Here is a 26,704-nt window from a genome sequence, read left to right on the forward strand (position 1 = left end):
AAAATACCATGCTCATTAACTCATACATTTGTCTACCTGTAGCCCAATTTGAGCTACACAGCTAAAAAAAATTTTTTTTTAAAAAAAGGTCAAATTTCGTTATATTGTAATTAAGTTGATTTTCTAAGAGCTGTGTTGTCCTTGCATTACTTTCCTCTTTTGGAGGCAAGTCTAACTGCAGAAGGCATTTGAATTGGTGAGCCTTAATTTTATTACGTATCTCCCTTACTTTTCCTTCATCGTAATATTTGACTTTAATCTTTCCTACTGTTGTCTAATTTGTTTACTATGCAGGCAAGGCAAGGAAAGATAACCTTTTGTTGGCATGGATATCACTATGATCAGGATACTACTGAGGATCACAGTCTTCTTTGTGGGTATCGTTTCAGCTATCCTTGACATAATATATTCCCACTGGCCTTCACTAATGTTCAGGATTATGTTATGGTAAGTGTTTATCTAGGAAGAAATATGGGGTGACTTCTATGCATTAGTCAAAGAGTGACAGGCATCAGCATGAATAGCCTTGCATAACATCTGGATGGGAGACCACACAGGAATTTCTTATAATATGCAGCTCTGGAAATCCATATAAGTAGTTCTGAATCCTTAGAGTTAGAGTAAGGAATCTGTGGTTCTCCAGATGTTGTTGGATTCCACCCTCCATCAGAGCCAGCCAGTATGGGCAATGGTCAGGGATGATGGGAGTTGTAATCCAACAACATCTAGATGGTCACATGTTCTCCACCTCTGCCTTGCGCAGATCCACATCGTACATTTAAAGCACAACAGACATTTAAAGCATATGACTTCCCCCAAAGAATCCTGAGAATTGTGGTTTCCCCCTCGCAGAGCTACAAATTGCCAGCACCCTTAACAAACTACGTTCCCCATGATTCTTTAGGGGAACTCACATTTTTTAAATGTGATTTGGATGTGCTTTAAATGTTTGGTGTGGACCTGTGGGTAGGGAAAAATATAATTAGCAAAATGTTTGGGTGCTCCCAGACAGGGGTTTAATGTGCAAACTGTTCATTCAGATATCGCAAATGGATTGATGGCAACAGATTATCAGATTTTCCCAGAACAAGAAAATCCGGATTTAGCATTTGTATGCCAATGATGTTGTACGGATGCTGCAAAAAAAGAAGCATGCATGAGAAGCACCAGTCCCACAATAAAGCACTCAGAAAGCTTACCAAAGAGTAATACTAAAGAATGCCATAATAAACCTATACTATGTTTACCATTTTTCAGATTATTCCAGATGAGATCCCATCTAGTTTGAGATCTATTTTTTTTAGTCATGATTATAGCAGCTAAAATTATATGGGCCAGGAGCTGGAAACTGCACAATCACCTTCTGTTAATGACTTGCTAAAGAAATGCCTAGAGAGGTAGCAGTAATGGGCAAATTAACATATTACATTCAGAGAAGATAAGGAAAAGCATGCAATATGGGCTTTATGGACAGATGGGAATCTTTTAGATTTTGGAATAACAGACATGGAAGTATTACTTTGGAAAGGTTTTTGTTTCAGTGAGGCAATTTGATGACAGTGTGGAAAAAAATAGATATAATCATTAATTTATCTTTATTTTCCAATCTCAGTTTGGCACTTTATTTTTTTTCTGCTTTTTTCCCCACCGTCTCTAATAGTTTAGATAGTTTTTTAAGGATGTCAGATACATAATCGTGTTGGATTGTATTGTTTGCTTAAGATTATAGTTATTTTTAATATTATACAATCTGGGCTGGATGCCTGTTTTTGTTTTTTATATTTATACTTAGCAAATTTGGGGGCCTTCAGGAGGGAGGGGCTACTTACATTTGTAAAGCTTACTTTTATCAGAGTACCTCTTACATATTTTATTTGAATTAATAAAAAGATTAGAAAAAAATATAATCATTATCATGAAGTAGCAATACTAGTAATAGATAACGTTGGCAATGAAGATGAATTGTGGTAATTCAGGGCAGACAATAGGAAATACTACTTCACACAATGCACAGTTAATTTGTTGCCACAAGATATCATGATGGCCACCAATTTATATGGCAATAAAAGGGGTTTAGGTGAATTCATGGAGAATAAACCTATCAATTACTACTAGTTATCATAGCTGTATATTGCCACCAGTATCAACTGCGGCATGCCTCTGAATACCAGTCGCTGGAACAACAGCAAGAAATTGTTATTGGGCTCATGTCTCAGGCTATGGTCTGAAGGCACATGAGGCCACCATGAAAGTTTGGACTAAAACCCAGAGCAGATTCTGCTACCCCACTGACATGGAGCCACCAACCACCACTGCTTTGGATGGATTTTTTGGTTGACTAGTTGCACTGCAAAATTCAGAGAAATTTTCAAGGCCAGCTATGTTTTGGTTTGTGTATTGGTACAGGAAGTGCAAGTTAGGTAAGGTGGAATTCTAATACGTACCAAATTAACTTATCCCCCACTCGTACTCTAGAGTTAGACAGGATCCATCCCTTGTGTGAATTTGACCAGATCCTTCAGCACTTTTAAATTGCTTAAAATGCTCCCTCACTAACAAAGCAATCCAAACGATGGGAAACCAGTGTAATTTATATCGATCTAAATTAAGCCGGAGTAAGTTACCCCTATACCAAACTCCTTTCAGGAGTGGGGCTGCTGTTGAGCCACCTCCTGAGCCTGGCAGAGAGAAAACAAGCCTTTTAAATAGAATTTGACTTACATCATCCTTTTTGCTAGTGTACCTTCTGCTGGATACTAGGTCATATCACCAAGATGACAGGACTTTGGAATAGGGGTAACTCTGTCCTGCCCAGTCCCATCTATGCCATGCCCCCAGAACACCCCTTTTTCAGGACTTGCTCCAGCCCCAGTATATCTCCAGGATGGGGAACTTCAGCCCGCTCAGCAGGAGATCCACCTACTCAACCCCCCGTCATCCTGGCAGACCTTGGTTTGGATTGTTCCCTAATTTGTGAGCGTTGCTACCATTTTAAAGTCTGGTTTGTGTCCATTTAATACATCTGGATTAAAGTGAACATTTATTATAGTCTAGTTCAATTTTTCCCCACCTGGTGCCCTCCAGATGTTGTTGGACTTCAAATCCCACAATTCTTGACCATCAGCTATGCTGCCTGAGAACTCATGGGAGCTGGAGCCCAACAGTATCTAAAGGGCCACATTATTAGCTATCCCTAGTCTAGATGACAGGGTTAGGCTACATTGAATGAGTAGGTTTTTAGAAAGTTGAATTTTATATAATGCACAGTTCTGGAATTATATGTTTGAAACTGGATTATTGTTTTTTTAAATAACATGCTTTTACTTTCAGCATTTCTATGGCAAAGCAGAGTATACACATTTTCCTTAAAGAAATAAGGGAAATATTCACCTTTAAAAGAAGGTCAGCCTGGCAATGTCTTCATCCATGTATTAGCCAAACTGAAGGCATACAGCCGAAGTAAGAGCTAGGTAGAACAACAGGCCAGTGACCCATAAAGTCCAGCATCCTGTTCTTGCAGTAGCTAACCAGATGCTTGTGGGAAGTCTGCAAGCAGGACTGAGGACAACAGCCACTCTCCCCGCCTGGGATTCCCAGTAACTGGCATTCAGATGCATACTGCCTCCAACAGCAGAGGTAGAACACAGCCATCATGGCTGAGAGCCATTGATAGCCTTATCCTCCATTCATCTGACAAATCTTCTTTTGAAGCCACCCACGTTGGTGGCCATCACTAGTAGTGTAGTGGCAAACTCAGAAGTAAAAGGTCCTTTCATGATAGTCACAGTCATGGCCCCTTACAACCATGCTGACTTCTAAGTGTATACAATAATCTCACTCACAGCCCCTCCTGCCCCCTACCCCCTCCCTTACCCCTCCTACCCCATACCCCCATTTTCTTTCCCTCTCTCACCAGCTCCTCACCCCTTCTACCCGTTACTCCTCTATTTTCCCTGATCCCAACCCCTTCTGCCCCATGCCCTTTTCTTTCTCCAACCCCTCCCACTACCACCAAACCCTTCTGCTCCTACTTCTCTCCCCCCACCTCTCTCTTTTGCCTCACCTTCATGGCCTTCCCCCCTTCTCTCCCATCCCCTCTCACAGACCCTCTAGGGATTTGGTGGAAATGGGACGGAACCTCTTATGAGATATTTGGCTTTCTTTTCTTTTTTTTAGAATAATGAGTAGAATGCTTTTTAAGAGAGGGTTCTAAAATATTGTTTTAGCTGCACTTGACTGCCTTGAAATGATTTCTAATATGGAGAAGGTATAAGAAAACATCCACATTGTTAGGCAATTAGAGGATCCCTGAATACTGTAGGCATGGGGGACTCACATCCTCTTCTGTGAAAGAGAGGCCCTGGTTTATGGTCCCATTGCTGCCCCCATGGAGCTACTGGGCGGGGTGGGGGCTGGAATCTCCTGCTGCTAGAGAATGCTGACAGTGGAGACCGATTCCATGCCCAATTTAAAAAAAAAACATTTTCTTTCTTTACAGTGTTGGTGGTTTCTCTTTTAAATGCTATTTCTCTCCCCCTCTTCCTGCCTTCCTTCCCCCTGCATCCCCCACATTCTTCAGGCTCCAGGTGCGGAGAGGGAAGAGCCAAAAGGGAGTTTTTTTGGGGGGAGGAAAGATTCCAGGAAGAGTCTGCAGCAGTGGCTACAGGGCCCGGGATGGGGAAAGTCTTCACCCCCATCACCCTGAGTTCTTCCCTCCCTCCCTCCCCCTCCCCAATTCAATGCCTGTGCTGCCCTATTCTGGGCTCCCCGGCTGTGGCTGAAGGGCGCACCAATCTCCTAATTGTGCTGGCAGAAGTGCGTCCTCCAACCCCCACTTCCTCTGGGAGGAGAGACCCTAGAAGATGCTGTAGTTGTGCCAATGGATGGTCTCCACGTGGGTCATTGCACCCCCTTCCCTGCATGTCCCTCTTGGCTGCCCCCGCTGCTCTTACCATGCTTGCTGGGCTGGAGGGAGGAGTTTTGGGTGGGCAACAGGCCTCCAAGGGGGGAAAGGAAGGATGGGAAGGGGGGAGGCTTTTGCCTGCACTTTCCACACCTCAGAAGAAGGAAGACGCACCGGCAATGCCAGCACTGCTGCTTGGCAGGACATCTTGATTGGATGAGTGATGTTGCAAGGCGAAGGGGGCAAATGCTTGCTCATGCCATGCTAGGCAGCGGCAGTAACAGCGGTGCCTCTTCCTTCTCCTTGGTATGCAAGCAAAAGCCTCTCTCCTTCCTACCCCTCCTTTCCCGCCTTAGAGGCCTGCCTCCCACTGACAACTCCTGCAGCCCAGCAAGCATGGCCAAGAGCAGCAGCCTACACCAGACACTTCCTCCGCCGCATGAAGGGCCAAGCCAGGCTGAAGGGAAGCGACCTCCCACAGCCCACCTCCCCCCCAAAAACGGATCAGAGACACACACCCCACGACCCGGAACCAATACACCACTGGCCATCACTACCTCTTATGGGAACAAAATAAGAACATAAGTTAGTAGGCGGTGTCATGGGATTGGATCTTAGAGATCAACTGATTTCCTCGATCAGAAGGATTCTAGTCCAAATGTTTGTATCCTAATTGGAGCTGCCTACATGTCCTACCTCTCATCATGTGATTGTATGCCATACTCTGGTCGATATAACTCTTTAGGCTAATTTGGTCCCATTGGTTCGAGGACTGGGGTGAGTTTTACAGTTGGTTAATGCAATGTCAGCAGCAGAGCCTGCAGAAACCCTACAACTCTAGCTTTAACTGGACACTCTGCAGAACCACTTTCCCCTTCATTTTGCTTCTCTCTATGCTTCTAGGTACAAACATCAGAAAATGGGTGTGCAGATGAAATACGTTGAGCATGAGGGCTACAGGTTCTGTTACTTCTGCCGAGGAAAGCCAGGATCCCGGCCATCCGTGCTGATGCTTCATGGGTTCCCGTTCAACAAAGACATGTGGTTAAATGCAATCCAAGTATGTTTCCTTTTCTCTGTTCAGGCAACACTGGTGTCTCTTATGCATTCACTGAGGCTGTTGGAAGTGACCAAATGTACCCCAGATAACTTCCTAGTCAACTTTTACACCTTCAGCATTTTATTTATTTATTCTTCTTTATTTATTCTTGGATTTATTAGTCACCCATCTGGCTGGTTACCCAGCCACTCTGGGCGACGTACAAAACAGAATAATACATTAGAGATTAAGCATACCATCAGCATTAAAATATTAAAACATACAGTAAAAGTTTCAACCCATCCCAAAAGCCTGCCTGAAAAGCCAGGCCTTTAAAGTCCGGCGGAAGCTCATCATAGAGGGGGCATGTCTGAGATCATTTGGGAGGGAGTTCCATAGGGTGGGGGCCAATATTGAGAAAGCCCTCTCTCTGGTCCTCACCAGCCTAGCTGATTTAACCGGTGGGATCGAGAGAAGGTCTTGAGAGGCTGATCTTGTCGAGCGGCATCCCTGACGGTGCTGGAGGCGCTCTTTCAGATAAGCTGGGCCCAAACCGTATAGGATTTTAAAGGTCAAAACCAACACCTTGAATTGGGCCCGGTAAACAACTGGTAACCAATGTAACTCCTTCAAAACTGGAGTAATATGATCTTGTCGGCGGCTACCCTTGATCATATGAGCCGCCGCATTCTGTACCAGTTGCAATTTCCGGACCGTTTTCAAGGGTAACCCCACGTAGAGCACATTACAGTAGTCTAGGCGAGAGGTGACCATTTGACATTAGGCATTCTCCTTAAGGCCATTGTTGAAAAGATACGAGTTCCATTGTTAATTTAGGTGACACGTACAGCATGAGCAATTGACCCAGCCCTTAGCAAACAAAACGTCCTCATCTTTCTGTAGTGCAGGGGTGAGGAAAATGTAGCCCTCCAGATGTTGCTGGACTCCATCTCCCATCAGCACCAGCCCTATGGTCAAGGATGGCAAGAACTATAAGTGTAGCAACATCCAGAGGGCCATAGGTTCCCCTATCCTTAATATAATGTATCAGATACCATGTTTACCTAATATGCAAAGATCCCCTGTATCAAAATGGTAGAAATACAGCTTTGAGACCAGGCTTGTTGGTCTAGAGCAGGGAAAACCAACATGGTCTCCTTCAAATGTTGTTGGACTACAACTCTCATGAGCCCCATGGCCAATAGTCAGGGATGGTCCCATGGGCATGTGGTTGGCCACTGTGAGAACAGGATTATGAACTAGATCGGCCCTTGGCCCAATCCAGCAGGGCTTTTCTTATGTTCCCATGGTGGGAGTTGTAATGCAAGTATACCTGGAAGGCACTGCATTGATTACTTCTGGTCTAGAGGCATGATTATTGTATTAGATTTGAAGTCCTGAGGTCAAATGCCAGGCAAGCTCATGCTCTATGGAAAAGAGGGGCCACATCTTGAAGAGGGGATGACTGGCCAGGTGATTGGTTGGTTGCCTTGATGAGTGGCTTGCTGACGGAAGCCCTGCTCTTTCAGGAAGGCAAGGGTCTATCATTGCTCTTGTTGTTATTGATATTGTTTGTTAATTAAATTTGTATCCTGCCCTTCCCTCTGAAGGATCCCAGGGCAGCAAACATATCAAGAAAACAATTTAAGCAATTGACCAATTGAATGTTGCTCTGAGTGGGGTATATGTACAAAAATCAAATTTTAAATTGGCTACTAGGCTGCTTCCAAATGTATTTCTCCCTGGTGCTATACAAAAGCATAGATTTCTGTCCACACAGGCAGGGACCACTGCCACCACCTCTTCCTGCTATAACTAAGTGTCATGGAATGCTTAGAGGGCACATCAGTCAGGAAGCTAAACTAAGGGCTGGTTCATACAGAGCTTTAGTGCAGGTCTGGTACTACTCACAGCCCCTTTTAATTTGCATGGATCACATGATGTTGCACGCAATCAGCAGCTAGGTTTCAGGTTTCCCCTTTAAATCCGTAGCATATCAATGCTCTTTTAATCCGAAAAGGGAAAGTAAAAATGACTTCAGTTCGTATCTCCGAGTGCTTGCAGACACCTACTTTAGGTGGGTATGTCAATAGTTCCCCCCTCCACGCCCACTCCCTCCTCCTCCCTTCTTTCATTTCATTTCCTATTTGGCTGCTGGCTCCCACTCTGCAAGCATGCTGCAAATTGTGCTTTATTTTTCTTTCTCCCCTAATTTGTGCACAAAAGCATAACACTGTTCCTGCAAATATTTGCATTCCAGCTAGATTGTAGCAGTGAAACTACAAATTTTGTTGTTGTTGTGTGCCTTCAAGACGATTATGACTTATGGCAACCCTATGAATCAGCAACTTCCAATAGCATCTGTTGTGAACCACCAGATCTTGTAAGTTCAGGTCTGTGGCTTCCTTTATGGAATCAATCCATCTCTGGTTTTGCCTTCCTCTTTTTCTATTCCCTTCTGTTTTCCCCAGCATTATTGTCTTTTCTAATGAAGTGTCATGGACTCCTCAGAGGACTCCAGTACCTCATAGACTGGCAGGGGTACGGCCCTGAGGAACGCTCATGGGAAGATGCGGCGCAGGTGCATGCCCCTCGTCTGGTCCGGCGCTTCCACCAGTGCTACCTGGATAAGCCGGGCCCCGGCGGGAGGTGGAGGGTTGGTCGTGGGGCGGGGGATAGTGTCATGGCCCCCTCAGAGGACTCCTCCAATGAGGACGACTCGGGAGTAACAGCAGCAGACCCAGGAGCAGCAGACCCAGAAGGAGACACGGAAGAGACTCCTGAGAATCCAGCTCCTTCTCCCCCTCAACTGCAGAGCACCCCAAATACAGCGGAGGCCCTGCAGCCAGACGCAGACAGTGAACAGGATACTCCCCCCTCACCTGCAGAACGTAGACAGCAGAAGGTCAGGCAGAAGAGAGGCAGGCCTGTCCCCTTAAGGCCCAAACGCTGAGGGCTCACACCTGCTGTCAACTCTGCTCTTTATAAGGCACACCTTGGCTGCAGCTTGTTGCTGACTGCAACGTCAGGCGTGGCTTCGTGTATTCCCAGTTTCCCTGCAGCATCTCTTGGACTGACCCCTTGGCAAGTGATCCCGGACCTCTACTGACCTCGCTTCTGGACTTGTGACTTGGCAAGTAAGCTTCAGACAGGCCTGGCCCTTATCAGGTTCCCTCCTCGTTGGCCTGGCAGATTTACAACCAGTCTGCTGGCTAAGGACTTCCCTTCCCTGCTAACGACCCAGGAATTTCCAACCCCCACTGCTGACTCAGTGCAGAGCTGACAGTTTGCAGTCAGCCCAAAACAAAGCAAGCAACGACGGAGTAGGGGAAGTGCCGACCATGGAGCAACTCCAGCAGGAAAACTTGCTCCTGCGCTCACAAGTAGACCAGCTGCTGTTGGCCGTCCAAGGCTTGCAAACCCAGCTAGCAGCAGCCCCACCCCCTCTCCCTACAGGGAGAGCCAAGTGCCCTGTGACCCTCCCAGAGAAATTTACTGGGGCTTCCGAACAGCTCTCAGCCTTCTTGGCCCAGGCCCAGCTCTTCATGGAGTTACGCCCAGAGGCCTTCCCAGATGATAAGACCCGGGTGGGATTCTTGATTAACCTGTGCATCGGGGCAGCAGCTAGATGGGCCACGCCCCTGCTCATCGGACAGAGCCCCATGCTCAATGACCTAGCCGCCTTCACCAGAGAACTGAAGGCTATGTTCGAGGACCCAGTCCAATCAGCCACAGCCAACCGCCGCATATGCCGGCTGCGGCAAGGCCGACGCCCCTTGGGGTAATATGTAAGAGACTTTTGTTTATTACAACAAAACCTGGGCTGGAACGAAGCAGCTCTCATGGACCAATTTCAGGAGGGGTTGTCGGATGAGCTTCTGGATGAGCTAGCTAGGGTGGAGCGCCCTGGAACCCTGCAAGCCCTCATACGCCTGTGTCTCCAGATTGATGGGAGGCTGGAAAGCAGGCGTGCTGCCAACCGACCCCGGCCAGTCTACAGAGCATCAGCCCCAGTGGCTGGGCCCTTGGAGCCCGTCGGCAAGGACCCTACACCCCCGGCAGAACCGATGCAGCTGGGAGGGGCTCGGCCACGTCTCTCTGCGGCTGAAAAGCTGCGACGCTGGCAACAGGGCCTCTGCCTTTATTGCAGGGCCCCTGGACATTTTGCAGCCCAGTGTTCTGTGAAACGACCCACAGCCCCTGCCTCGGGAAACGCCCATGCCCCGGCCTTCACAGGCCCCTGAGCCGGGGCAACCTCGTGGTTCAAGGGGCCTGCCACCTCAGTTCCTCACCGCCCAAGCATCTGACCGTGTTGATCGCACTGACAGTCCCCGGAAGGGGGACCCTACAAGTACCCGCCATGCTGGACTCGGGATCCACCAGCAATTTTATGGACGTGTCCTTTGCCAAGCTCCACCGGGTTCCTAGTCAACCCATTTGCCGCCCCCTCCTGGTGGAGACTATTGATGGCCGGCTTCTCGCCTCGGGCCCTGTAGTACAGGAGACAGTGCCACTCGACATGGCCCTGGGGGAGCACCAGGAAAGCCTCCAGTTCTACCTGGCTGCCGCGCCCCACTTCCTGGTCATGCTGGGCCTGGCGTGGCTCCAGCGGCACGACCCCATCATCCAGTGGTCCACGGGCTGACTGACCCTCGGATCCCCCTATTGCCAGGCCAACTGCTGGAGGCCGAAGGAGCGCATCCTGATGACCCGGGAGGCAAGCTCCGCGCTCGAGGCCTTACCGGAACAGTACCGGGAGTTCGCGGATGTGTTTGGGAAACAAGAGGCAGACCAGTTGCCGCCCCATCGTCCTTACGACTGTCCCATTGATCTGCTCCCCAGAGCCAAGATTCCCGTGGGCCGGCTTTACTCCCTGTCGGAACCTGAACTGGCAGCCCTCAGAGAGTTCCTAGACAAGAACCTGCGCCGAGGGTTCATTCGCCCTTCCACGTCCCCTGCAGCCACCCCTGTCCTCTTTGTCAAAAAGAAATGTGGGGAACTCCGGCTGTGCAATGACTACCGCGCCCTCAACCAGATTACAGTTCAGAATCGCTACCCTTTGCCCCTGATCCCAGAACTATTAGAGCAGCTGCGGGGCGCTTGCATTTTCACCAAACTAGACCTGAGAGGGGCCTACAACCTGGTGCGTATGCGGGAGGGCGATGAGTGGAAGACGGCCTTCCGCACCCGTTATGGGCACTTTGAGTACACCGTGATGCCGTTTGGCTTGTGCAACGCTCCTGCCGTCTTCCAGCACTTCATGAACGACATCTTCCGGGACCTCCTAGACCGCTTCCTGGTGATCGACTTGGATGACATCCTGATCTACTCGCGGAACCCCTCGGAACATAAGGAGCACGTTCGGGCGATGCTGCAGCGCCTGCGGGAGAACCACCTCTTCACCAAGCTAGAAAAATGCGCCTTTGACCTCATGACCGTGGATTTCCTAGGCCATCGGATCTCGCCCTCGGGTATCCAGATGGACCCCGCCAAAATTGAGACCATCCTCCACTGGGCAGCTCCTCGAAGCCCCAAATATGTGCAGCGCTTCTTGGGCTTCGCCAACTATTACCGCCGGTTCATCTCCCACTTCTCCAAACTCACCACGCCCATATCAGACCTGCTTCGAAGCAAAGAGAAGTTTGTTTGGACGGAGGCCTCTCAACAGGCCTTCCGGCAGCTCCAACACGCCTTTACGTCTGAACCCATCCTCCAGCAACCCGACCCCACCCTACCTTACATAGTGGAGGCCGATGCATCCGATAAGTCAGTGGCAGCGGTCCTTCTTCAGCCGGTGGGGAGCAAGCAGTCCCTGCTCCCCTGTGCGTTCCATTCCCAGAAACTCAACGCTTCGGAACAGAACTACACCATTTGGGAGAAGGAGTTACTGGCCATCAAAGTAGCCTTCGAGACCTGGCGTCACCTCTTGGAAGGGGCACGCCATCCGGTACAGGTACGAACGGACCATCAAAACCTGGAGCACCTGCAAAGCGCCCGACGGCTGAACCAACGCCAGATTCGGTGGTCCCTGTTTTTCTCCCGGTTCCAGTTCACAGTCACCTACCTCCCCGGCCGCCGAAACACACTAGCGGACGTGCTCTCTCGCAAGCCGGAATACCGAGCCGAACAGGTCGATCGGCCCTTTCGCCCAATCCTTCGCCCAGAGAACTTCGCCGCTACCCACCAGCCACACCCCCTCCTGGACCGGGTGTGGGAACAGCAGCAAAAGGACCCCTACGCCCTGGCCCAGCAGCGAGAGCTCCAGTCAGGGACGCCCGCCCGGGACAGCCCCTTTTCCTTGCAACAGGGCCCCTTGTATCACCGGAATCGGTTGTACGTTCCCCCGGGAGCTCTGCGGGGAGAGGTGCTCCACCTCTGCCATGACAGCCAGCCGGCAGGGCATTTTGGAACGTATAAAACCCTCCACCTGGTCCTACGGGATTTCTGGTGGCCCCGGGTCCAAGCGGACGTCAAGGACTATGTAGCGGCCTGTGATACCTGCCAGTGAGCCAAGAGCCACCCCAGCAAGCCCCCGGGGCTCCTGCTCCCACTGCCTACCCCCCCCAGGGCCCTGGCGCTCGGTCTCCCTGGATTTTATCACGGACTTACTGGCCTCCCGGGGAATGACCACCATCCTCGTAGTCATCGACCTGTTCACCAAGATGGCCCATTTCCTCCCCTGTGCCGGACTACCCTCTGCCCCAGAAACTGCGCAACTGTTTTTGGCCCAGGTTTTCCGTTTGCACGGCCTCCCCGACCACCTGATCTCTGACCGAGGAGCCCAGTTCACAGCCCGATTCTGGCAGGCCCTGTTTCGGGCCCTGAACGTCCAGATCCACTTGTCCTCCGCCCACCACCCTCAATCAGATGGACAAACAGAACGTACCAACGCCACCGTCGAACAATACCTGCGGTGTTACACCTGCTTCCAACAGGACAATTGGGTGGATCTGTTACCGCTGGCGGAGTTCACGTATAATAACTCCGTGCATGCCTCCACATGCCAGACCCCGTTCTTTGCCTCCTATGGCTACCATCCCCGATTCTTCCCCTCAGTGCGACCCCCGTCACCGGTCCCCGCTGCAGATGTCATGCTGCAGGGGTTGCAGGCCCTGCAGGCAGTCCTGAAGGAGCAGCTGGAGCAGGCCAAGGACGCGTATAAGTGCTTTGCGGATCGCCACCGCCAACCAGGCCCATCGCTGAACGTAGGGGACCGGGTATGGCTCTCGACCAAATTCCTGCGTTCGCAACGGCCGTCTCACAAGCTGGAGGCTTGGAACATAGGTCCCTTCCGGATCACCCAGCAGATTAACCCGGTGGCGTTCCGACTCCAACTCCCTGCCTCTTTCCGCATTCACCCTGTCTTCCATAGATCACTGCTGACTCCCGCTCTCCCGCCTCACCCCTTGGGTAGTCAACCGTGGCCCCCACCACCGATACAAGTCAACGGGGAAGAGGAATTCGAAGTGGCGCAGATCCTGGACTCCTGGAGGAATCGGGGCCGCCTCCAGTACCTCATAGACTGGCAGGGGTACGGCCCTGAGGAACGCTCATGGGAAGATGCGGCGCAGGTGCATGCCCCTCGTCTGGTCCGGCGCTTCCACCAGTGCTACCTGGATAAGCCGGGCCCCGGCGGGAGGCGGAGGGTTGGTCGTGGGGCGGGGGATAGTGTCATGGCCCCCTCAGAGAACTCCTCCAACGAGGATGACTCGGGAGTAACAGCAGCAGACCCAGGAGCAGCAGACCCAGAAGGAGACACGGAAGAGACTCCTGAGAATCCAGCTCCTTCTCCCCCTCAACTGCAGAGCACCCCAGATACAGCGGAGGCCCTGCAGCCAGACGCAGACAGTGAACAGGATACTCCCCCCTCACCTGCAGAACGTAGACAGCAGAAGGTCAGGCAGAAGAGAGGCAGGCCTGTCCCCTTAAGGCCCAAACGCTGAGGGCTCACACCTGCTGTCAACCCTGCTCTTTATAAGGCACACCTTGGCTGCAGCTTGTTGCTGACTGCAACGTCAGGCGTGGCTTCGTGTATTCCCAGTTTCCCTGCAGCATCTCTTGGACTGACCCCTTGGCAATTGATCCCGGACCTCTACTGACCTCGCTTCTGGACTTGTGACTTGGCAAGTAAGCTTTAGACAGGCCTGGCCCTTATCAGGTTCCCTCCTCATTGGCCTGGCAGATTTACAACCAGTCTGCTGGCTAAGAACTTCCCTTCCCTGCTAACGACCCAGGAATTTCCAACCCCCACTGCTGACTCAGTGCAGAGCTGACATGAATCATGTCTTCTCATTATGTGTCCAAAGTACGATAACCTCAGTTTTATCATTTTAGCTTCAAGTGATAGTTCTAGTTTAATTTAACACCCAATTATTTGTCTTTTTCGCAGTCCATGGTATGCGCAAAGCTCTCTTCCAACACCACATTTCAAATGAGTTGATTTTTCTCGTATCTGCTTTTTTCACTGTCCAAATTTCACATCCATATATAGAGATCGGGAATACCATGGTCTGAATAATCCTGACTTTAGTATTCAGTGATACATCTTTGCATTTAACAAACTGAGCATGCTCAGTTGCCAAAGTAACCAGAAGAAGTGAAATTTTGATCTTAAGAGGGTGTGGTCATTAGGAAGCTGCGTGATTAATCCTTTCCCTTCAGTGTGAACGAAACGCACCAGGTTTGCAGCTGGCTTTGTGGACTGTGCAAATAGAAAACGGAGGTAAAAGCAGAGTCTTTAATATGACGTTTTGCCACCATGTTGATAAGCCCAAAAACAGGAAACTCCTGACTTCACCCTGGTACAAGTACCTCCAGTGCCACCTAGTGACTGAACTATGTAATGACACTACCCACATATCAGCTTGGCATGGACTTAGAATATTGCGGCTAGAAATGAACAGAGACTGTCAGGTCAACACTCCTGCTTTCAGATGAAAGATCCTTTGACAAAAGATCCTTATGTGACAAAAAAACTGCAGCAGTTGAGCTAAAGCCAGAAGAAACCATTCTTAGAACCATAAAGTTCTTTTTTAAAAGAGCAGAGAGAAAGGTTATGGGGACCCTGTGTGTTCCACAGAATTGAGTTCCTCATTCATAGCATGATTATTAACAATGATTTACAAAAAAAGGAACCTCTATATTAAGAATCAGTAAATCTCCAATTCCCAGAGACTAAAGATAAATGAAAGGGGATGGTGATCTAAATCATTCTTTGCTTTCTAGGGGCATCTGCATGTCCAGGGGTGTGGCTAAGTACTTAAAGGACAGGATACAGGTCCATGACACACAAATGTGCATAAAATCTGCATAAGCTAATTTTGTATTTATGGATGCCTCTGGGTACTTAAGATGGTGTATGGCTCTGTGCTTTACAGTTCATCCAGTCACCGTATAAGCAAAGTGATGTCTGTCTGTCTGTCTGTCTGTCTAATCACTGGGGAACCTTTGGCCTTCCAGATGTTGCTGAACTACAGCTCCCATCAGTCCTAGCAAGAATGGCCAAGGATGATGGGAGTTGTAGTTCAGCAACATCTGGAGGGCCACAGGTTCCCCACACCCTGATCTACCTAGTTTTAAAAGGGGGAGGGGCAGGACATCCAGAGTTTTCCACAAAAGATCTGGGGCTTGGTCCCCTGGGGGGGGGCTGTTAATAACATCCCTGGCATGGCCAGTACTAGGAGGAGAATGTTGGACTAGATGGCTGTTTGGTGTGATTTTGCAAGACAGTTCATATGGAAATGGACATGGAAGTGGATCTACCTACTGATATTCTGATCCAGAAGAAGGAAGCTGATGCAACCACCGCTCGCGGCAAAAAGAGGAGGGTGCTGGTGGTTGGAGACTCGTTGCTCAGGGGGGTAGAGGCACCGGTATGCCAGCCGGACAAAATGAATTGGGAAGTCTGTTGTCTCCCTGGGGCACGCATCTGGGATGTCACTGACAACCTGCCGAGGCTCATTGGGAACCAAGATAGGTACCCCTTTCTCCTCCTCCATGTGGGCACAAACGACACGGCCAGAAACACCTTGGAACAGATCACCTCAGACTATGAGGTTCTGGGTAGGAAGGTCAAGGATTTTGGGGCGCAGGTGGTCTTCCCGTCAATTCTTCCCGTGGAGGATAGAGCACTACAAAGGGAAAGGAAGATACTGGTTACACAGATGGTGTTGACGGGAGAGGTTTGGATTCTGGGACCAAGGTCTAAGCTTCTTGGAGGGGGGACTGTTGGCAAGAGATGGGCTTCACCTCACGAGGACTGGGAAGAATCTCTTTGGCAGAAGTATGGCAAAACTCATCAAGAGGGCTTTAAACTAAAGCCTCTGGGGGATGGAGATGATAGCTTAAATACCGATCCAAAGACAGAGGGTTGTAAATGCAAGGATTTGAAGGGTACAGGAGACACTGGGAGAGAGAAAGGGATGCATGGCAAAGCTCACGGTATATTAATGGAGGAATCCAATCAGGACAAAAGAGACTTCTGGTCTCTATATGCCAACGCGCGGAGCTTGGGAAACAAGCAAGAACAGCTTGAAGTCTTAGTGCATCAAGGCAAATATGACTTCATAGGGATAACAGAGACTTGGTGGGATGACTCCCATGATTGGAATATAGCCATTCAAGGATATAAACTCTACAGAAAGAATAGAAGCAACAGAAAAGGAGGGGGAGTAGTGTTATACGTCAAAGACAAATACACCTCTATGGAAATCCAAGAGAGCGAACAAAGTGGTCCGGTACAGACCATTTGGGTAAAAATAAATGGAGAAACAAATAAAACCGACATGGTAGTAGGTGTCTACTACAGACCCCCTGGCCAAGAAGAGGTGGTAGATGAGGCCTTTCTCAAACAAATCTCTGAAATCTCGAGGCAAAAAGTAGTAGTGATGGGGGACTTCAACTACCCGGATATCTGTTGGGAGACAAACTCTGCGAAGCACAAAACCTCCAACAAATTCCTGATGGGCCTTGCTGATAATTTCCTCTTTCAAAAAGTAGAAGAAGGAACAAGGGGGTCGGCAATCCTGGACCTGATCTTAACTAACAGGGACAAATTGGTCACGGGAATTAAAGCAGTCGGTACCTTGGGGGAAAGTGACCACGTAATGCTGGAATTCGTGATTCTGGGGAAAGCCAAAGAAGAATATAGTCAAATATGGACTTTGGATTTCAGGAAAGCCGATTTTAGCAAGCTCAGGGGAATGATGGGTAGGATCCCGTGGCTAGATAGACTAAAGAAAAAAGGAGCCCAAGAAGCGTGGGAGTTCATGAAGAAGGTATTACAAAAAGCGCAATCGCAAACAATTCCAAAGAGGAAGAAAAACGGAAGACACCGGAAAAAGCCATTGTGGCTACACGGAAGACTGGTGGAGGAGGTCAAAATAAAAAAGAGCATGTATAAAGAATGGAAGGAAGGACGCATCACCAAGGAAGAGTACCGACGAGCATCTCGGGCTTGCAGGAATAGTGTAAGGAAAGCTAAAACCCAGAATGAGCTGAGGCTGGTGAGGGAAGCGAAGAACAACAAAAAGGGGTTTTCCAGATATGTTCGAAGCAAGAGAAAGACCAAGGAAATGGTGGGACTGCTGCTCAATGAGGATGGCAAAATGTTGACAGATAACAAGGAAAAGGCAGAACTGCTCAACGCCTATTTTGCCTCCGTTTTCTCCCAAAAAGGGAACAGTGTGCAACCTTGCATTGGTAGCAATCTCAGTAAGGGGTCGGGATTGCAGTTCAAGATTGATAAGGAGATAGTCAGGAAATACCTAGTTAACCTAAATGAGTTCAAATCTCCAGGGCCTGATGAACTGCATCCCAGAGTATTGAAGGAACTTGCGGATGTACTCTCGGAACCTCTTGCCATCATCTTTGAGAAATCCTGGAGAACGGGAGAGGGTGCTGGAGGATTGGAGATGGGCAAACGTCATCCCGCTCTTTAAAAAGGGTAAAAAAGAAGATCTGGGGAATTACAGGCCGGTCAGTCTGACTTCAATACCGGGAAAGATATTAGAACAGATAATAAAAGAGTCCATTGGCAACTATCTAGATGACAATGCTGTGATTGGACCCAGCATGGGTTTGTCAAGAAAAAATCCTGTCAAACTAATCTCATCTCTTTTTTTGATCGGGTCACTAGCTTAGTAGATGGTGGAAATACTGTAGATGTCATCTATCTAGATTTCAGCAAAGCGTTTGACAAAGTCCCCCACGACCTTTTGATTAGCAAACTGGTCAAATGCGGACTACATGGAAATACTGTCAGGTGGATTCACAACTGGTTGGAAAACCGTACTCAAAGGGTGGTCGTCAGTGGCTCTGCTTCGGACTGGAAAGAGGTTTCAAGTGGAGTGCCACAGGGTTCTGTCCTGGGGCCGATACTCTTCAACATTTTTATCAATGACTTAGATGGCAGGGTGGAGGGAAGCCTTATGAAGTTTGCGGATGATACGAAACTGGGAGGGATAGCTAACACAATGGAAGACAGGAATAAAATCTAAAGGGACCTGGATAGACTAGAAAATTGGGCTGAAATTAATAAAATGACATTCAATAAAGACAAATGCAAGATTCTGCATTTAGGCCACAAAAACAAAATACACGGGTACAGGATGGGAAATACCCGGCTTAGCAGTAGTGCGTGTGAGAAGGACCTTGGAATTGTAGTGGATCGCAGGTTGAACATGACCCAGCAGTGTGATGCTGCGGCAAAAAAGGCAAACGCGGTTTTGGGCTGCATAAACAGAGCTATAGTTTCCAGGTCGAGGGAAGTAATAGTCCCACTATATTCTGCATTAGTCAGGCCTCATCTGGAATACTGCGTTCAGTTCTGGGCGGCTCATTTTAAGAAAGATATAGACAAGTTGGAGCGGGTTCAGAAGAGGGCGACGAGGATGATAGCCGGTATGGAGAACAAGTCTTATGAGGAAAGATTGAAGGAACTTGGCATGTTCAGTCTGGTGAAGAGAAGGCTGAGGGATGACGTGATTACACTCTTTAAGTACCTGAAGGGCTGTCACATAGAGGAGGGTACAGATTTGTTCTCTGCTGCCCCAGAGGGTAGGACTAGGTCTAATGGTTTTAAGTTGCAGGAGCGTAGATTCAGATTGGACATTAGAAGGAACTTCTTGATAGTAAGGGCAGTTCGGCAATGGAACCGACTGCCTAGGGAGGTGGTGGGATCCCTTTCGCTGGATGTCTTCAAGCAGAGGCTGGACAGCTATCTGCGGGAGATGCTCTAGCTGTGGATTTCCTGCTGTGAGCAGGGGGTTGGACTCGATGGCCTACAAGGCCCCTTCCAACTCTATGATTCTATTGTTTCATTGAAGAAAGTGCAAAAGCACAGAGAAAATACATTGAGAATTCCATATTGTTGAAGAGAGAGAGCAAAAAATCACAGACTCAGCCCTTACACAAGGCCTATATTGAGTAAACTGCCACCTGTAAACAGGTGAAAACACCCTCTTCCCAGCTCAACAGAAATCTTCAAACCAAGACCCGCGAGGAGAATTGGTCTTGAACATTCATGATGAGTATAGGAACATAGGAAGCTGTCTTATATTGACAGTGGCCCTCCAGGATTTCAGGCAGGGGTCTCTCCCAGGCATACCTGGAGATGCTGGGGATAGCACCTGGAACCTTCTACATGCAAAGCAGATGCTCTACCACTGAATTATGGGCCTTCCCCAGCATGTATACTCAGTGGAGGCTGGGGGCTCCAATATTAATGGGGCAATGAATCTGCTCTTAGTTTTACTCCAAACTTTCAAGGGGCTGTACTAAGTGCTGAAAGTTTGGACTAAAACCCAGAGTGGATTCACTGCCCCACTGTCATGAGAGCTATCAGCCTCCACTGTACATACTGGGGCATTTTCTCTCTATTTTGAAGCAATACTTCCTGGATTTGGGACCACAAATAGTATTTGAGTACATGAAACACTCCACCCTTTGATAATGACCAGGACCAGTTATTGCTTTGATTCCTTGGGTTCATTCTGGATGCCGTCTTTTCACAGCTCTTTCCAAAGGACCTTCACCTGATCTGCCTTGACATGCCTGGTCATGGAGAAACCACTCGCCTGCTGACAGAAAATTACAAAGCCATTAATCAAGCTAAAAAGATACATCAGGTAAGGCCTCTCTAAGACTGGCAAGGAAGTGGTTCTGGCCTAGAAAGAATGGCTTTTTGGGGGGTCCACACAGACCTGCTAATCAGTGAATTGTTGAAATTGCCAGGACTGATTGCAATCACTCATCAGCATGATGCACTACAATTTTCCCATCCATACAGAAGGAGAATTCTCACCAGCTTGATTTTTCTTGACATCTTCCAACAGTGGCAGCTGGTGGCTCCATGCCAGTGGAGCAATGGAATCCACTCCAGGTTTTAGTCTGAACTTTCAAGGACAGCTCCTTGAACATTTGGACTAAAACCTGGAGTGGATTACACTGCCTCAATTTATTAAAATTGGCTTTCCTGAAATCCAGGGTATGTGTATGGCTCAGCTTTTGCTTCCTTTAAAATCAAGAACTCAAGTATAACATGGTTACTTTTCTTCAGAGTTCCTGTAACTGCCACTTCATCCACTAGGTCATCTCTATTGATTACAGTCAAGTCAAGGATAGCTGATCCTCTAGCTGCTTCCTCTGTGTGACAACCTTTTAAGTACTTGAAGAGTGCTAGCATATCTGCCCTCAGTCTTCTCTTCTCATGGCTAAACATGCCCAGTTCTTTCAGTCTCTCCTCATAGGGCAGTACTCAAGATGAGGCCTAACAGTGCTGTATAGAGAAGAACTAATACTTCACATGATTTGGAAACTATACATTTGTTAATGCAGCCTAAAATAGCATTTGAGTTTTTGCAACTACATTGCACTGTTGGCTCATACAGCTTGTGATCAACAACAATTCCAAGATCCTTCTCGCATGTAGTATTGCTGAGCCAGTATTTAACTGTGCATTTGGTTTCTTTTTCCTAGGTGTAGAACTCAATCAATCAATCATTTATTGTAGAACTTTGCACGTATCCCTGTTAAATTTCATTCTGTTGTTTTCAGCCCAATGCTCCAGCCTATCAAGATCACTTTGAATTTTGTTTCTGACTTCCAAAGTATTAGCTATCCCTCCTAGTGTTCTATCATCTGCAAATCTGATAAGCATTCCCTGCATCTTCTCATCCAAGTCATTAATAAAAATGTTGTAGAGCACTGAGCTCAGGACTGAGCCCTGTAGTACCATGCTCATTATCTCCCCCAGTTTGAGAACGAATCACTCATAAGGCACAGAGTAAGATTCTGTAGCCAACTGTGGATCCACCTGATAGTTGTTCCATCTAGCCCACTTTTAGATAGCTTGCTAATCAGAATATCATGGAGCACTTTGTCAAAAGGTTTGCTGAAGTTGAGATATCCAGAGCTTGGAAAAGTTACTTTTTTGAACTACAGCTCCCATCAGCCCAATCCAGTGGCCATGCTGGCTGGGGCTGATGGGAGCTGTAGTTCAAAAAAGTAACTTTTCCAAGCTCTGGAGATATCTTATGTCCACAGCATTCCCACAGTCTACCAAAGAGGTTACCTGATCGAAAACTGAGATAAGATTAGTCTGGCAGGATTTCTTCTTGATAAATCCATGTTGGCTTCTAGTAATCCCTGCATTGTTTCCAAGGTGCTTACAGACTGACCACTTTATAATCTGCTCCAAAATTTTCCCAGGGATTGATAACAGACTGTAGTTCCCAGGTTCCACCTTTTTGTTCTTTTTGAAGACACCATTAGCTCTCCTCCAGTCATCCGTCACTTCACCCATCCTTCATGATTTTGCAAAGATAATAGACAGTGGTTCATTACTCTAGGATGTAGTTCATCAGGCTCTGGAGACTTGAACTCGTTCAGAATAATTAGGTATTCTTTGACCATTTGTCTATCAATCTCAAGCTGCAATTCTGCCCCTTCAACTTGTTCTTCATGTCTGCCAGGAGGGTCATAGATCTTCTTTTAGAAGACTGAGCCAAAATATGAATTGAGCACTTCTGTGTTTTCTTTGTCTTCTGTAATCACCTTGCCATCCTCATTGAGTAGCTGAACCACCATTTCTTTTCTCTGTCTTTTATTGATGTACCTGAGGAAAGCTGTTTTGTTACTTTTTACATCCCTTGCTAACTTCAGCTCATTCTCAGATTTGGCGTTCCTGATACCATCTCTGCAATTCTGTGCTACCTGTCTGTACTCTTGCTTTGTGGCCCGGTCTTCCTTCCACTTCCTATATGTGTACTTTTTTTGTTTTGGGGTAATGTCTAGGCTTTTTGTGAAGCCACATTGGCTTCCTCTGCTGTCTTCCACCTTTTTTCCTTGTTAAAATTGTTTGCACTCCACCCATCTTGAACTCCTTTACTCACTGGGGTCACTTGCCATGAACCCTTACTTATCATTCTGAGTTTATTAAAATTGGCTTTCCTGAAATCCAGGGTATGTGTATGGCTCAGCTTTTGCTTCCTTTAAAATCAAGAACTCAAGTATAACATGGTCACTTTCCTTCAGAGTTCCTGTAACTGCCACTTCATCCACTAGGTCATCTCTATTGATTACAGTCAAGTCAAGGATAGCTGATCCTCTAGCTGCTTCCTCGACTTTCTGTAGGAGAAAGTTATCTCCAACACAAGTCAGGGATTTCTTCGAGGGACTGTGTTGGGAAGAAGTTGTTTCCCAACAGATATCGAGGTACAGTAATAGCTCAGTTAACAAATTATCCAGGAAAGAAGCTCCTTTTAACACAGTCTTTTTTGGGAGCAGGGGCCGTGGGATGGGGGCACACACTCTGACATAGAGTTGCCAGGTGTCTTGTTTTTGGCTGGAGACTCTGGGGTTTTGAGGTACTCCCTGGGTCTCTGGATGAGTCACCTTAATCTGTGGACTCTCAGCTTTCAATGCTTTAAAAAAATAAGTTCCTAGGTGGTCCGGTTCCAAAGATATACACCAAAACATCAGCCGCCCCCACAACTTCGATTAAATGAGCTCGTAGCTGGCTGCTCTAATCCCGCCCTTTCAGGTTTGTAGCCAATAAGTGAAGTCAAGGTTGTGATTGACAAGGCAGTAACTAGAGCCACTTGCAAGTCATAAATATAAATGTACTGCCTTCAAGTTGATTCCAACTTATGGCGACCCTATGACTAGGGTTTTCATGAGGCTGAGAGGCAGTGACTGGCCCAAGGTCACCCAGTGAGCTTCATGGCTATGTGATTCGAACCCTGGTCTCCCAGGTCATAGTCCAACACCTTAACCACTACACCACACTGGCTCTCACTTGAAAGTCATAAAAGTTGTTTTTTCCTGCTTTTCTGAAAATCTCATCAATTGAGTAAGTATACAGCTTTCAGTCTTTTTCTCTCTTTTGTGCATGAGTCAAGCAAGTTTAAATTTTCCTGGGCTGTAGAAGAGGGCACTGTTTTGAAAACCTTCCCAATATGAAGCTTTAATCTGATACTTGCTTTTGGGAGTAAAGCTGCAATGCTAATCCCACATACCCAGAGTAAACCCCATTGAATTCAATAGGACCATGTCTACTACTTTTGAGTATAAGTAGTTAGGATTGTGCTGTAAATTAATGGAACTTTTCAGTGAACATAGCAAAGAATTGTGCTTGTGTTGTAAATCTTTCTCTTCCCCACCAATCCAATTTTTTTAAAGCAATTAGGCAGGGCTTAATTAGATATCACTGCTTTTATTATGTAGGAAACTAATACTGATTTAATTTTTTTAAAAAATGTTCTGCAATGACCAACTGGTTTTAACAATAAACTATTATATGGGGTGTATGTATTTTTACATCTCCAGTGTGTGTATGGAGTCTTTCCAACAACCCTGTGAGGTAGTGTTGCAGACTGGAAACCAAGGCAGCTCACAATAAGAAATAAATCCATTTAAAATCTAATAACCATAAAAACAAGTATAAACAGTTGCAAAACAGCTTAAAGTGGCATGATTCTGAATTTTGGGTTGGGTAAATGAAGTTGCTTATCACTTGAGGTTGCAGTTCTCTGCACATTTCCCTGTTTGAGTAAGCCCCACTGAATACATTAGGATTTGCTTCTGAGTAAACAAACATAGGATTGCACTACAAATATCTTTACAGGTCGTGTAAATAATAAACATATTTGATAGTCATGCTTATATAAATATTTCTTCATACAATGTCCCGATAATTATCTGATTTCATACTATGGTTGTACAGCATTACTTCCTCTACATTTTCAGTGTGCTCTTCTTCCTCGGGGTGTTCATGGTTCCCCTCTGTTGTTTTCATCCTGAGGAGCAGATTAGGCTGAGAGATGGTGAATAGCCCATGGTCACCCAGTAAACTTTATAGCTCATTTCCATTTAAAAAAATTAATTAAAACGATTTACATGCAGGCAAAGTTTATGAAGTAGATCCACACAATAAGTTTAAAGTACATCCAACTTGCATTTAAAGCACATGACTTCCCCTAAATAATCCTGGGAAGTGTAGTTTCCCCCTCACAGTTATAGTTCCCACCACCCTTAACAAACTACAGTCCCCATGATTCTGTGGTGTGATTCATATGTTTCAAATGTTTGTTGAATGTGCTTTAAATGAATGGTGTGGATCTATACTAGGTATCATGTGCATTTATTAGTGAATTGAAAAGAACAATTCTAAAAGTTTTTTTAAAAAACAGAAGGGTTGTAGCACAGTGGTAGGGCATGTGCTTTGCATGCAAAGGTCCAAAATTCAATTTCTTGAAAAGACTATTGCCTGGAATCCTAGAGAGCCAATGCTAGTCCATGTCATCAGTACTCAGCTGTTGTTATTGTTATGTGCCTCCAAGTCGACTACGACTTATGGTGACCCTATGAATCAGTGACCTCCAAGAGCATCTGTCATGAACCACCCTGTTCAGATCTTGTAAGTTCAGGTCTGTGGCTTCCTTTATGGAATCAATCCGTCTCTTGTTTGGCCTTCCTCTTTTTCTACTTCCTTCTGTTTTTCCCAGCATTATTATCTTTTCTAATGAATCATGTCTTCTCATTATGTGTCCAAAGTACGATAACCTCAGTTTCATCATTTTAGCTTCTAGTGATAGTTCTGGTTTAATTTCTGGTTTAACACCCAATTATTGGTCTTTTTTGCAGTCCATGGTATCCGCAAAGCTCTTTTCCAACACCACATTTCAAATGAGTTGATTTTTCTCTTATCAGCTTTTTTCACTGTCCAATTTTCACATCCATACATAGAGATCGGAAATACCATGGTCTGAATGATCCTGACTTTAGTGTCCAGTGATACATCTTTACATTTGAGGACCTTTTCTAGTTCTCTCACAGCTGCCCTCCCCATTCCTAGCCTTCTTCTGATTTCTTCCCTATTGTCTCCATTTTAGTTGATGATTGTGCCAAGGTATTGATAATCCTTGACAAGTTCAATGTCCTCATTGTCAACCGTAAAGTTGCATAAATCTTCTGTTGTCATTACTTTAGTCTTTTTGACGTTCAGATGTAGTCCTGCTTTTGTGCTTTCCTCTTTAACTTTCATCAGCATTCGTTTCAAATCATTACTGGTTTCTGCTAGTAGTATGGTATCATCTGCATATCTTAAATTATTTATATTTCTCCTTCATGCTTTCCGTATGATATGTTCTTACAGATTAAATAAATATGGTGATAATATTCACCCCTGTCTCACACCCTTTCCGTTGGGGAACCAATCGGTTTCTCCATATTCTGTACTTACAGTAGCCTCTTGTCCAGAGTATAGGATGCGCATCAGGACACTCAGATGCTGTGGCACCCCCATTTCTTTTAAAGCATTCCATAGTTTTTCATGATCTACCCAGGCAAAGGCTTTGCTGTAATCTATAAAGCACAGGATGATTTTCTTCTGAAATTCTTTGCTCCGTTTCATTAGCCAACGTATGTTTGCGATATGATCTCTGGTACCTCTTCCCTTTCTAAATCCAGTTTGGACGTCTGGTATTTCTCGCTCCATATATGGTAAGAGCCTTTGTTGTAGAATCTTGAGCATTACTTTACTTGCATGGGATATTAAGGCAATAGTTTGATAATTACTGCATTCCCTGGGATTCCCTTTCCTTGGAATTAGGATGTATATTGAACGCTTCCAGTCTGTGGGCCATTGTTTAGTTTTCCATATTTCTTGACAGATTTTTGTCAAAATTTGGACAGATTAAGTCTCAGTAGCTTGTAGCAACTTTATTGGTATGCCATCTATTCCTGGTGATTTGTTTCTTCCAAGTATTTTAAGAGCAGCTTTCACCTCGCATTCTAAAATTTCTGGTTCTTCATCATATGGTTCCTCCATGAATGAATCTGTCATCCTGGCATCTCTTTTATAGAGTTCTTCAGTGTATTGCTTCCATCTTCCTTTTATTTCATCTCGGTCAGTCAGTGTGTTCCCCTGTTGATTATTCAACATCCCTACTCTTGGTTTAAATTTCCCTTTCATATCTCTAATCTTTTGGAACAGGGCTCTCGTTCTACCCTTTTTGTTGTCCTCTTCTATTTCTATACAGTAACTATTGTAATAGTTCTTTGTCCCTACGTACTAGTCATTGTATTGTTGCATTTAGGGTTCTGTGTTTCTGTCTCCTTTTGCTTTTGCTTTCCTTCCCTCTTTAACCATTTGAAGAGTTTCTTCAGTCATCCATTGAGGTCTCTCTCTCTTTTTAACTAGAGGTATTGTCTTTTTGCATTCTTCTCTGATAACGCCTCTGACTTCATTCCATAGTTCTTCT

General features: G+C 46.6%; 1 protein-coding gene across 1 annotated transcript in view; it reads left to right on the top strand.

Moving 5' to 3' along the window:
• The window catches only part of LOC133382387 (monoacylglycerol lipase ABHD6-like), a 46,262-nt gene that overhangs the window by 7,229 nt on the left and 12,329 nt on the right, over window positions 1-26,704 (top strand). The window contains exons 2-4 of the mRNA XM_061622082.1: window positions 295-447; window positions 5,807-5,963; window positions 19,955-20,068. Coding sequence (XP_061478066.1) covers window positions 326-447; window positions 5,807-5,963; window positions 19,955-20,068 — 393 coding nt within the window. The 5' untranslated portion in view covers window positions 295-325. The remainder of the gene's footprint in view (window positions 1-294; window positions 448-5,806; window positions 5,964-19,954; window positions 20,069-26,704) is intronic.

Source organism: Rhineura floridana, chromosome 3 (assembly GCF_030035675.1).
Source record: "Rhineura floridana isolate rRhiFlo1 chromosome 3, rRhiFlo1.hap2, whole genome shotgun sequence".
Taxonomy (NCBI): domain Eukaryota; kingdom Metazoa; phylum Chordata; class Lepidosauria; order Squamata; family Rhineuridae; genus Rhineura; species Rhineura floridana.